Source organism: Schistocerca nitens, chromosome 6 (assembly GCF_023898315.1).
Source record: "Schistocerca nitens isolate TAMUIC-IGC-003100 chromosome 6, iqSchNite1.1, whole genome shotgun sequence".
NCBI lineage: Eukaryota > Metazoa > Arthropoda > Insecta > Orthoptera > Acrididae > Schistocerca > Schistocerca nitens.
The window spans coordinates 390,365,789-390,379,403 of record NC_064619.1 but is presented as its reverse complement, the minus strand read 5'-3'; the positions used below and the strand labels follow the sequence as shown (position 1 = coordinate 390,379,403).

The 13,615-nt window shown below is 40.8% G+C and overlaps 1 protein-coding gene and 1 pseudogene across 2 annotated transcripts in view; one reads left to right on the top strand and one right to left on the bottom strand.

The window, feature by feature from the left end:
* LOC126263142 (trafficking protein particle complex subunit 13) overlaps positions 1-13,615 on the top strand; it is a 255,521-nt gene that overhangs the window by 113,823 nt on the left and 128,083 nt on the right. For both annotated transcript variants that reach the window (XM_049960175.1, XM_049960176.1), the window contains one exon: positions 13,463-13,596. In XM_049960175.1, the coding sequence (XP_049816132.1) occupies positions 13,463-13,596 (134 nt within the window). The remainder of the gene's footprint in view (positions 1-13,462; positions 13,597-13,615) is intronic.
* LOC126263813 (5S ribosomal RNA) lies at positions 11,970-12,087 on the bottom strand (annotated as a pseudogene).

Genomic DNA, 13,615 nt, shown 5'->3' with positions numbered 1-13,615 from the left:
GCAAAGTTCATATGTCCTCGTGGACCATCCCCGTCCTATTGGCCGGATAATGATGTTTGTGATTCTTTCTCTCATGTTCTCTGTGAAGTTGTCACCACAGCAACAGGCTGTACTTATTCTCTGAGCAAAGAGTCCTCAAAGTTGGTGGAAGAAAAGTGGTTCTCATACAAAAAAATATTGTCTAAGCATCAAAGTGTCTCGTCACGAGTGTAGTTACGAACCAACTTCAATGCAGATTGCAGCACCAGCACTTAGTGCAGTGTTGACAATATTGGCTTTTGGCAAAATGCTTAAATATTATAAACAAAATGCTATGCATTTTTACATTGAGTTAATTTGAGTTAATTTGGTTATGGCAGAGGTAAGAAAGTGTTCATATGTCATATAATGTATAATTTGCCCTATATTTTATAATGTGTAATTTTGTTTCGTATATTGCAATTTTTGTTTATGTGTACTTATGTTGTTAAAGTCTCTTGGGTAGTAATTTCATTTCTCTCTAGTGTGTATATATATGTATATTCGCCAATGCTGTTCATTTCTCAAAACTGATTTTTTGTGTGATGAAACTTTATTATTTGTAGATCACTTTCTAATTTTTTTGAGTGTTTTCCAGAGGGGGCAGTTGTCCAAAATATTTTTTCCTAATTTAACAATAAAATTAAATAAAATTAATTTACAAAAGTTTAATTGGACAAGTCTAACATGTTTTCAGAAACTGCATGTCCAAAAGGATATTCAGGGAGAAAACTGTCAGCTAATCATTTTTTATTTAAAAACTACAGCCAATTTTCAAATTTTTACAGTTTGATTTGAAGTAACGTATTGCATAAAACTTACAGCAATTGCTACCAACAGAATGTATATAAAGCAATAAAAATTGGCAAAAGTTAATGATATTACATACAAAAGCATTACACAAAATCTCAGTTCACAAATAGATAATAGATGTCAGGCCTGGATGACTTGACATGGAATGACCCTGAGGGGCAGATGGATACCTTTGTGGCAATGAAAGAGCACATGAACTAGGTAGCAAAATAGTTCCCTGCCGACTGCACAGACATGCTGCCTGTCGGCAAGGTTGGTGCCCCCAGACACTGAGGAGATGACGTATAACTTTTTGGTAAACAGCCAGGCATTACAAGGAAAAATCTATTTTTTGGTGAGAGCCATTTACGTACTTCCTCCTGGCAGGGCGACTGCTTGCATGGGCTGCCTGGTGTGCCGAGGAGTCAACTACCAGGCAAATACAACATAAACACAAAAGTGCATGGCTATTTTTAGAACAAGTACAGATAAAAACTAGAGTAAGCTAAGGTATCCATAGGCATATTCAACACATGGGTGCATGCTCCTGAGGCTTGTTAGCACGGAGCTGGTTTCTGTTTTTCTGTCATTCTGAACTGTTAGCAGATTTATTTTATATTTTACTGCCTTTATGAGCACTACAGACAGTTGTGTTATATATTGTATGATCTTACTACTCCATCACCCTATTTTATTGCCTTAGTATGGGAGTTTTTCATTTAGTATATAGTTTTTTGTATGTATTATTTATTTTTATTGCTTAAATATGGAGTTTCATTTTAATATGAAGGTTTTTTTGTTTTTTGCATGTATTCCTGATATGTTTCACATTATTCTGTGATTGTGTCTCCTCTTTATTGTCTGCACCTTATAATAATGTAAGTGAATGGTCCTGTCACTCCTGCACTTCTATAGTTCCCACGATTTTCTTTCCATTCCTAGCCACACGGTTCATATGCTGGTCACCTCCGCTGCCACACCATTTAGTTCATTGGATACTGGTGGGGCACACACTCCTCTAACTGCTCTGGCACTTTGAAATGTGGCATATGCACGAATTATATCTTTTGTGGGTAATTGGCCCACCTGTCCCATACCTATGACTGAACAAACACATTTGATGTGTAACACCCGGTGATGGAACTATAGGTCTCTGAAACTAGTCATGCAATTAAGGATACATCATTCGCAGCTGAAGTGGGTTTTCAGTCTAGTCAATATGATCCTCAGTTGCTATTGTTCTTCCGAGCAAAGGTTGTGTATGTTCACAATATTTTGCTATGCATAGATTCCACCCTTTAGGTTCAATTCCAGTTCTCCAGAATACCCACTACAGATACCATATACTGTTCATTGGAACCAAAATATTTTCCAGTCACAAGTTTCTTTATATATGGGAATCAGTGCAAGTGAGTAGGATGCTGCACGTGACCATGTTCCAAAAATACATTCTTCAAATATCTTGGTTTTCATGTTGGCAAAGCTTGCTCTTCCTTTTCAGTTTCAGGCCTTTTAATGCTGTTAACCCACATGTTACCATTGTCACTGAAAGCCACCTATATCCATCCTCTCCTGTGACTCAAACATTCTCTACCCTTCCTGGCTCCACACGTGTCCCCCACCCTACCATCTGACTTAATCGTTTTCATGTTCTCCCACACCCAGGTGCTAAGTTGTGGGGTACTGTTCATAAGGAATCAGTGAGTGTGTGTGTGTGTGTGTGTGTGTGTGTGTGTGTGGTATTGGACACACCTTCTGAATAGAGTGACACTTTTTCACTCTTGACAGCCACGCACAATGAAACATGGACTCAAACAGACACTGAAAATGTGAAGCTGTCCTGAGATGTAATCACTCAGCTGTTTCCTATAACTTACAAAGATTAGTTGTAGCTGTGTCAAAGGTGTGCACATATTGCTAATTGGAGTCCCATGACTGCTCAACAACATCAGAGTCAGGTGGTATGATGAACTGCACAAGCACCCTGATGTGCAGTGTTCCTCAGACCATTCCACCATAATTCAGGAACAATAAGTGGTGCATAGACCTTGTTGAAGGTACAGATCACTTGTGGTATGGACAAGCCATTTATTTGAACCTCAGGTGCTGTTTCCTCTTACATTTCCTTCTATTTATTTTCACTTTTAATATTGTGCACTGACGTGACACAAGCCATGGGATACCTCCTAATTCATGTCGGACCTCCTTTTGCCCAGTGTGGTGCAGCAACTCAATGTGGTATGGACTTAACAAGTCGTCGGAAGTCCTCTGCTGAAATATTGAGCCATGCTGCCTTTATGAACATTCACAATTGCGAAAGTGTTGCCAGTACTGGTTTTTGTGCATGAACTGACATCTTGGTTATGTCCCACTCAAACTCTACCATCAGCTCTTACAAACTGAAACTGGGACTCATCTGACTAGGCAATAGTTTTCCAGTCCTTTAGGGTCCAACTGATATTGTCAAGAGTCCAGGAGAGACGCCGCAGGTGATCACATGCTGTTAGCAAAGGCCCTCGCAACGATTATCTGCTGTCGCAGCCCATAAATGCCAAATTTTGCCACACTGTCTTAACGGATTCCTTTCTTGTATATCCCTCACTGATTTTTGCGGTTAATTCACGCACTCTAACTTGTCTGTTAGCTCTGACAACTTTACAAAAAGTGCCGCTGCTGTTGGTTGTTAAGTGAAGGCTGTCAGCCACTGCATTGTCTGTGGTGAGAGGTAATGCCTGAAATTTGATATTCTCAGCACACTCTTGACACTGTGGATCACGGAATATTGAATTCCAAACAGATTTGGAAATAGAATGCCTCGTGCATCTAGCTCCAACTACCTTTCCTTGTTCAAAGTCTGTTAATTCCTGTCAAGCAGCCATGATCAAGTTGGAAGCCTTTTCACGTGAATCACCTGAGTACAAATGGCAGATCTGTCAATAGACTCCCCTTTAATATCTTGTGTACATGATACTACCACCATCTGCATGTGTGCATACGGCAATCCCACGACTTTTGCCACCTCAGTGTATTTTACCTTACATCATATGATGCACAGCATACCTGTTACTCAAGCTGCCAGTCCCTGCTTCTCAGACGAATAACACATGAAGCTTCTCTGCTACATGTCATTATATGTAGTCACTTACCCTTCCATCTACAATTACAATTTCAGTGCTGCTTTGTTAATTGTCTGCAAATATTCTTGATTTATCATCACAGTAGGGTCTAATATCTTCTTTCAAAAATACTTTCCACTGAATGCAAGCGTTCAAGGCCAGTATTTGCATCATTACTAATATTTATGTTATGGACATAAGGCCATCATCCAACACAGAGAATTATGCCTTGGATGACAGCCCACAAAAAAATATCAGCAATAATATATCCATTATTTTTTCAGTATAATATGATTTAAAAACATTTTTCTTCGACTTGAACCTGCCTTCATTTTGCCTCGCCATTTCGGATGAACTACCTTCATGCTGTCTAAAATGCAATTCCATGTATACTTCTTGAGAAAGCCTGCCTGGCTCTTGATAGCCCTCCCATTAGATTTATTGTAAAATCACTATCTGACAGTGACCTGTCCAGTATATAAAAATTCACCATTGTTGTCTCCGTTGGTTCCCAATTCCCTCCACACTGTAGTCCTATAAAGTTATTGCACTGAAGTACACGCCTTACTTAACTGTTTCTGCTGTCTTTGCAAAATCCTTTTAGTCTGTGACAGGCATTTCCAGTGTCCCATATCTGAAACTGAAACCTTGTCCTGCAGTAGCTGGAACTGAATATTCCCTATGCCATCTGTAGAAACTAATTAAAGTACTTACATTGTACCCCCATCTGGGAGTATTACTGCTCATCACCAAGAACAATTCTCTCAGGCTGACCCCTCCCCAATCTTTCACACCCACAGCTTTCAGACCATACTTTTCTGACATACTCTGCTTCATATATTCCCAGAAACTCTCATCACATCCTATTAAATTCATTACTCTCACAAATTCTCTCCAGACTCTAAGTACTGTTGCCGGTCATTCCTTTGAGAACCAAACTGACACAAAAAAAGGGTAGTAGCAGTGCCCAACTCAAATTTACATTAGGGCAGGTCCTACCAAGTAGACGAACATTTCAACAGCATGCTAAATTCAGGAGAAAGCGTAACAGATAACTCTAATAGACATTACAAAAGTGTTTGTGGCCACATGGGAACAAGTTTGCTTCAAAGCCACAGTGAAGAAGATCATACCATTCAAACAAAGAACCTAATTTGATTATGCAGAAACTTCTATACAGCTTGGTGACATTCTATATTGGAGATTTGTAAGTGAAAGCTGTACATAGGCATTTAACGTCAGTTTTAAAGAACAGTGCAATAAACTAAATTGATCCTTGACAATTGCAGTGATGCAGCTGCACGGGCCTACCTCAACCAGTAAATAACACTATTTTGTAAACATCTCCATGACAATAGCTCAGTGTTGTCACAGCTCTGTAGATGGCTGCTGGTTGTATCTGCATGGTTGACAGAATGACAGGTGTGTGTTCTACTTATGTTTACATTTGTCCTCTGTCAACATCAACGTGTGGATGTGTTCCATTACTCTGAGTGCCTGCACTAAGCACTGGGAGTGTCAACGTCAATGCTGTGTTATGTAATTAGTAATGTTGTGTTTCAGTGAATGGTGCACTGCGATACATTTTATGAATAGGTCTTTAGGAGAGGAAATGAATTACCGAATAAAAAAATACAGGGTGCCATTTAAAAAAGTAGTACTGCTGTTCATATCTTTGTAAAAAACAGAGCTACAATGAAGGCAATCATGGTGATTGATGTCCTCCTGACAGCTAAAGAACATTTGCTTGAAACCTTTTGTAATTTGCATCTCGACAAACAGTTATTTAGGGTGGTCAAGATAAACGGGACACCCTGTACGGAGAGGAAGATTTATAACTAACTAGCTGCTTCCTGTACACATTCGATAGATATATTTCACCCAATTCCTCCTCCGTCTCTCACTGTACACCCCTTCCTTCCCTCATCTCTCTGAGTACACCCCTCCTCCTCCACCCTTTCTGTGCATCTCCTCCTCTCCCTCCCTCTGTCCATGTCCACTTCCTTCCCTCTGCCCAATTACTCCTTCCCCCTTCTTTCTACCCATACCTGTCTCCCCTTTTGTTCATCTATTCCTCCTCCCTCTCATTCTGTACATCTCCTCTTCCTTCTCTCTTTCTGTCCTCCTCCTCCCCTCTTCCCCAAACCATCTTTCTGCTCATCTCCTTCCCGACTCCCTGTCCGTACCTTCCTAATACATCCTCCCCTGTCCATCCCCTGTTCCCCTTTTCATTTCGTCTTGCCCATATATCTCTCTATATCTGTCTGTCTATATCTATCTATCTACCTCCTACAGTCCAACTCTCCCTATCCATCTCCCCCTTGCCCTATCCAGGTCCTCCTCCAACCTCTCCCTATCCATCTCCTCTTCTCTCCATATCCAACCATGTTGTTCCCTTTCTCTGTTCATCCCCTTCTCTAGCCATCTCAACCTTCCCCCACACATGTCCATCTGCACATGTAGCACCTGCAAAACAGTTCAATAAATCAAGTTGATACTACTCCCACAACTCACCTGTTGAGCAAGGCAAGCCATATGTCAGAAGTTGGAAAGCCATTTTTTGCCCCCTTCTGCGTAGGCTATCCTGCAAAGCAGGCTGATACAATCTCCATGCAACACGTGTTGTGCAGAGCAGCTGTGCAGCAGGGGCTGGAAAAAAAAAAAGTTCCATCTGGGTCTCCACTCCTATTGCAAGTAGGAGGTTATAATTCCCACATTGCTGATACTTGTGAATATTGCTGTTTGTGTGCCAAATTTGGTTGAAATCAATTAAAGGGTGTGGGAGAAGATCCCCCCCCCACACACACACACATACACACTCACACACAAACATGCGTGCCTTTTCCCACAGCTTTGCCCGTGTAGACATTCAACATCTACATTGCACACAATTGCTCCTTGATCCTCATTGTATCTAGATATTTAGTCCCCCTTCTCTCTGTTATATTCTCCTTCTCTCTCTTTGTCAATGTCCTCCTCCCACCTCTCTCTATAAATCTCCTCCACTCCTTCTATCTGCCACTCTTCTCCTCCCAACTCTCTCTCTCTCTCTCTGGGTCTCTTCCACCCCCACTCTCTGTTCATCCCCTCCTCCCCACCAGTGACGTGTTGCGCGCCATCCAAAGTAGTTCGATAAGGCAGGCAGGTATTACTAGAGCAAAACACACCTGTCAAGCAGGGCAGACTACAATTTGGAGGCTTGAAAACCATTTCTTGCTTTTGACCTGTAGGCTGCCCTGCAGACAGGTCTGTAAGGCGGGCCTATATTATCCCCACACAACACAACTGCCATGCTGGGCGACATATGTAGCAGGGCTGAAAAAACCTCATTTCTACCCACATCTCCTCTCCTATTGGATCTAGGATATTATAAACCCCGCAATGCTGATACTCCTGAAGTTTTTATTTGTGTGACAAATTTTGTTGAAATTCCTCCAGTGCTTTGGGAGGAGACACTGGATACTTATATAAAAAAAACACACACACACACAGTGTGTCTGCTGCTTTATACAAGGGGCATTCAAATGAAACCTGGTCACTAGTGTAAAGTAATGGTAATGATTTTATTAACTCAAAAATGTAGTTATACACAGTACACATACTCAAAAACTGCTGCAATGTCATCTTCACCACATTGGCTGTGCGTGGGCGGGCATTATCGTGCAGGAGGATAATGCCATTGGACAAAATGCCTCGGTGTTTAGACTTCATGGCTCATCTAAGGTTCTGTAAAGTGGCTTGATAATGCTGGGCATTGATGGTGGTTCCCTGTTCCAGGAACTCGACAAGCAGTGGACCCTTGTGGTCAAAAGAGGACATCATGACCTTACCAGAACTGGTGTGCATGGTCTTTGGTTTCTTTGGAGGTGGTGAAGTTGCATGTTTCCACAGCTTGTTCTGACGCTTGCTTTCCAGTTCAAAATGGTGATACCATGTTTCGCCACCTGTGACAATAAGCAACAGAAAGCCATATTCCTCCTCATGATGACATTGCAGATGACTCAAAGACAGCGCCATTCGAGTATTGCGCTGTTTGGCAGTCATTTAGTGGGGAACCCACTGTGCACAGATTTTTTGATAGTTCAAGGGTTGATGCATTATGGTGTGGGTGGTGACCATGCTAATATCCTGTAACTGATGGATCTGGTCCATGGTGATTCTGCAGTTGTCCAAGGCTAAAGCATTCACTTCCGCAACCATTTCCGGTGAGATGACATGATGAGCCATTCCAGGACGAGCATTGTCTTCTGGTGACTTGCACCCCTCAAGGAATTGTTTGTGCCATCTCACAACACTTGAATGACTCAGACTGTACTCGCCGTACACAGCCTTTATCCATCTATACATTTCACAGCCTCCAACTCCTTCCGCTGCCAAAAATCGAGTCACCTTCTCCTCGGCGTGAAACCACACTTGTGCTATGCAGAATCAAACAGTGCACACATGTCAGTCTCTCTACCAATAGTTGACGCCACCATACGCCCAATTACGTGTTGCCACCTTAAATGTAAGGCAAACATAGACGCATTGACAAGGTTTCATTTGAATGAACCTCATATAATACAAAATGTTTAATAATGCACAGAAAAGTAAGATAACCTTATTTCAAAATATTAGAAGAGTGAGTAGTAAGATAGAAGAGCTTCTTGTCTGTTTGGAGAATTTTGTGTGTTCTGGAGAGATAAACATCCTATGCCTGTCTAAGCCCCACATAACCACATGATTGGATAAGTTACATATGCAAGATTACACTATTGTAGCTTTCTCATGCAGAAATAACTGGGAAAAGGGGGAGTTGTTAGTACTTACGGCAGAATACAAGTACAAAAACATTGAGACAGGGATTTTGTAGTGATTAGCACATAGAAGTGTGTGCGAGTGAATTAATGCTGAAAAATAGTTCACTTGTAATTGTAACCATTGACAGATCCCTGATTGGGAAATTTTGAACTATTTATGAGGAATCTAGATTCCTTGCTGTGCTGTCTGTCAGACAGCAGCAAGTAATTGATGATATGCAGTATCTTCAGTGTAGATTTTCTAAGGGATTCTGATAGGAAAAATGATATGGAAACCTTGTTTGTATCCTGCAATTTAATCTGAGTAATTCACTTTCTAACATCTATGGATAAAGACAATAGGACCCTAATTGATAACGTTTTTGTTGATGAAGCTCAGAGCAAGAAAATAACTGTTTACCCAGTAACAAATGCTCTCTCTGATCATGATGCAAGGTTAGTTATGATAAATAACAGTGCCTTACAGTATGGATGCTCCTCAGTGGAAACAGAATTATTAATGACTTCAGGACAACTGTTTTTAATAACAGTTTATAGGCGAGGACATGAGATGTAATTTGTAATGAACCAAATGCTAACATAAAATTTAATCTGTTACATAATAAGTTCATGTCATTCTATGAAAATAGCTTTCCACATAAGCTAATCAGGAAGGTTTCTAAACAGCCATATAAAAAACTGTGGATCACTAGTGGGATAAAGTATCTCCTGCAAGGAAAAGGGAAATGAATCTTTTGGCAAGAACAAGTAGGGATCGTGCAGTAGATGCACACTACAACTACTACTCAAAATTACCAAGAGAGGTTATTAATAAATCAAGGAACATGCACTTAATGTCCGAAATCAGCACTTCCGCTCACAGACTTGTCTATATGGAATGTAGTGAAATGAGAGACAGGACAATCAGCCACAGAACAAGACAACGTCACTATTGAACTGAATGGAAGGGCTATAAATAATGACTCACAGGTAGCAAACTCATTTAATAATCATTTCTTAAATACAGTAGAAAGCATAGGAACAAACAGTTCAAGAACAAAATCACAATAATATGTTGAAAATGTACTTTTCACAGAATTCAATCATACAAATATATCACCAACTTCTCCTTCTGAAATTAAGAAAATTATATTTTCTCTCAGAAGTAAAAGCTCATCTGGTTTTGATGTTTTTTTCCAGAAGAGTGCTAAAAATTTGTTCCCATTACTAAGCCCAGTCTTACCTCAAATAACCATCACTAACTCAAGGCATTTTTTCAGAGAAACTGAAATATGATGATGATAAACATCTCATTAAGAAAGGTGATGAGGGAGATTTCAATAACTACCGACCTGTTTCACCCTTCATATCCTTTTCCAAAATCTTAGAAAAAGTGATGTGTTCTAGATAGTATCTCAGCTTAGCAACAGTAATATCATAAGCTAATCACAGTTTGGGTTTCAGAAAAGTTTCTGTACTGAGGATGCCATTTACACGTTCACTCACCAGATTTTACAAGTGTTAAATAATAAAATAGCACCAGTTTGCATTTTCAGTGACCCCTCTATGGCACCTGACACTGTAAATCACAGTATTGTCCTACATAAACTGATGGTACAGTCAACCAATGAATAATGTCATATATAAACAAAAGAATGCAGGAAGTTGTACTTAATAATTCAAGCATATAGTCCAGGGACATAATTCTGACTGCGAAGAAATCACATATGGCATTCCTAAGGTTCAATCTTAGCTCCAATACTTTCCATATGTCTGCTTGTGTCTGTATATGTGTGGATGGATATGTGCGTGTGTGCGAGTGTATACCCGTCCTTTTTTCCCCCTAAGGTAAGTCTTTCCGCTCCCGGGATTGGAATGACTCCTTACCCTCTCCCTTAAAACCCACATCCTTTCGTCTTTCCCTCTCCTTCCCTCTTTCCTGATGAGGCAACAGTTTGTTGCGAAAGCTTGAATTTTGTGTGTATGTTTGTGTTTGTTTGTGTGTCTGTCGACCTGCCAGCACTTTCATTTGGTAAGTCACATCATCTTTGTTTTTAGATATATTTTTCCTACGTGGAATGTTTCCCTCTATTAGAAACAAAAGAAATTATTAACAAAGTTCTTAAAACTATCATTGACTGGTTTTCCGTGAATGGTCTCGCCCTCATTTTTAAAAAGACATAACATATTCAGTTCTGCACATTTAGAGGTACTAAACCAATGATAAATGTAGCACATGGTGAGAAAATAATGAACAGGGTGGAAACTTCAAAATTCTTAGGGATCCACATTGATCAGAATTTAAATTGGAAAAATCAAATTTTGGAATGCCTTCAACAATGTAGTTAGCCATATTTGTGCTAAGAATCATTGCAAATCTTGAGGAGAGACAGATCAGAAAGTTGACATTTGGCATATTTTCATTCAACAATCTCATATGGGATAATGTTCTGGGGTAACTCATCTTTAAGAAAGTAAGTCTTCATTGCACAAAAGTGTGCTGTAAGAATAATATGTGGTGCACACCCACAATTATTTGTAGACATCTGTTTAATGAGTTGGGGATTCTGATTACTGCTTCAGAGTACATTTATTCCCTCATGAAGTTCATTGTAAATAATGCATTACAGTTCAAAAGGAACAATGATGAACATAATTACTATACCAGAAGGAAAAATGACATTCATTACACCACATTAGTGTTGTATTTATCACAAGAAGAGATGCACAATGTTGCAACTAAAATTTTGATCACTTACTCAATGGTACAAAATATCTGACAAAATTAAAATTTGAAAACAAACTGAGAAAGTTTCTCCTTGACAACTCCTTCTGTAGCGTAGAAGAATTTATATTACTGTAATCTGTGAAAGGTGGTAGGTAAGAATTACTAACTCACATACGTATATCTTCTTTCTTTTTTGGGGAAAAAAATAAACTTAATAAATGTTCAGAATGTAACGGTATGGTCAAATTAATTGCCATGTGAATTAAAAATGACTTGTTTCACATCATTATGATCCATTGTGCAAAGTGACTCGTGGAACATGTAATTTAAAAAAAGGACTTTGTCTTCAGGCCACAAGTGACCGATCGGAACCATCCGACCCCCGTGTCGTCCTCAGCTAAGCATGCAGATAGGAGGGTCGTGTGGTCAGCATACCACTCTCCCGGTCGTTATGATGGTTTTCAGTGACTGGAGCTGCTGCTATTTGGTTGAGTAACTCCTCAATGGGCATCACGAGGCTGAGTGCATCCCGAAAAATGGCAACAGTGCATGGCTGCCCGGATGGTCACCCATCCAAGTGCCCGCCACGCCCAACAGTGCTTAACTTCGGTGATCAGATGGGAACCAGTGTATCCACTGCAGCAAGACCATTGCCTAACATGTAACTAAGGAACTAGTATTTTCCCCACAGCTTCGCTCATGTACCTGTTAGACACACAAATTACACACATCGCCTCCTCTGCCCTCTCTGTGTCCACTTCTTCTCTCCTCCCATCCTCACCCCACCCCCCACCCCATCTCTCTGTCCACCTCCTCCTCTCACCTCCATCTACCTGCCCTGCCCCCCTCCCCCCCCCCCACTCTGTCCATATCCTCCCCCTTCTCTCTACCTGCCTTTGCCCTCTTACTTTTCCAATTGCCCACTACCTCTTTACACCTGCCTCCTTCAACTCCCCCTCCCCCTCATCCCTCTATCTCTGTCCGTGCCATGCTCCCCTCTCTCTCTGCCTATCTCACTCTCCCCCCTTACTCTGTCCACCACATCACCCCGTGTCACACTATCCTTCTTCTCTCTTCCCAGCTGTGCCCATCTGCACTTTGACTTTTAGCCCCTGCAAGGTATGTTGATACTACTCGTACAACTTGCCTCCTTCCTCTCTGCCTGAACGTGTCCCCTTCCAATTCTCTCTGTCCATTCTTTCTGCCCCCTTTCTGACAATCCCCTCTTACTGTCCACCTCATCCTCCTCTCTCTCCATCACCTACGCATGGTAACCTACACAACTGGTGCTTGAAAATCAGCCCCCCCCCCCCCCCGCCCCCTCCTCCTCCTCCTCCTCTTCGACATGTAAGCTGTCCTGCAAAGCTGGTTTATAAGGCAGGCCTTACTAATCCAACACATTACACCTGTCCTGCCTATGTGGTAGGAGCTAAAGAACATGTTTTTCCTGTATTCCACCCATATTGGAGCTAGGTTATAAACCTCACAGTCCTGATACTGATGAAGTAAGCTGTTTGTGTGTCCAAATTTGTTGATATCCAACTAGGGGTTTAGGAGGAGAACACACACACACACACACACACACACACACACACACACACACAGTCTGCTATATATAAATTGAAGAAAATAATACTGTTGAAGTTAGGTCCACTAAAAAGAAAGGTATTTGAAGCACTACTGCAGAAATGCTTTTGCTCACTGGATGAATTCATAAATGAACTGATAATTTGTTTAAAACTTGTTATCTTGCTAATTAAGTATGAAACAATAGATAGTCCAGGATGGAATAACAACAATATATTGAATCATAGACAGGCACAGTGAAAAAGACTGCTAAAGTGTTGAGCTTTCAGATGAAGACAAACCTGCCCCAGCAGCTGGAGAAGTGAACACATACACACGTGTGTGTGTGTGTGTGTGTGTGTGTGTGTGTGTGTGTTTCTTCTCTGCTTTGTTATTGAATTTGTACATGAGAAATTTTATGTTACAGTTTCCATAACTAGTTGCCCTTGTATGTTTTGCAATAGGTGGACCTGCAAACAAACTCCCAACGTATACCTCTATCGGGTGGCCACTCAGAAGCTGTCGCTAAAGAGCTTCATCCGCAAGAGACTGTTGATGATGTGATTCATCATGAAGTAAAGGAGGTTGGTACACACATGTAAGTATTGTTCCAGATA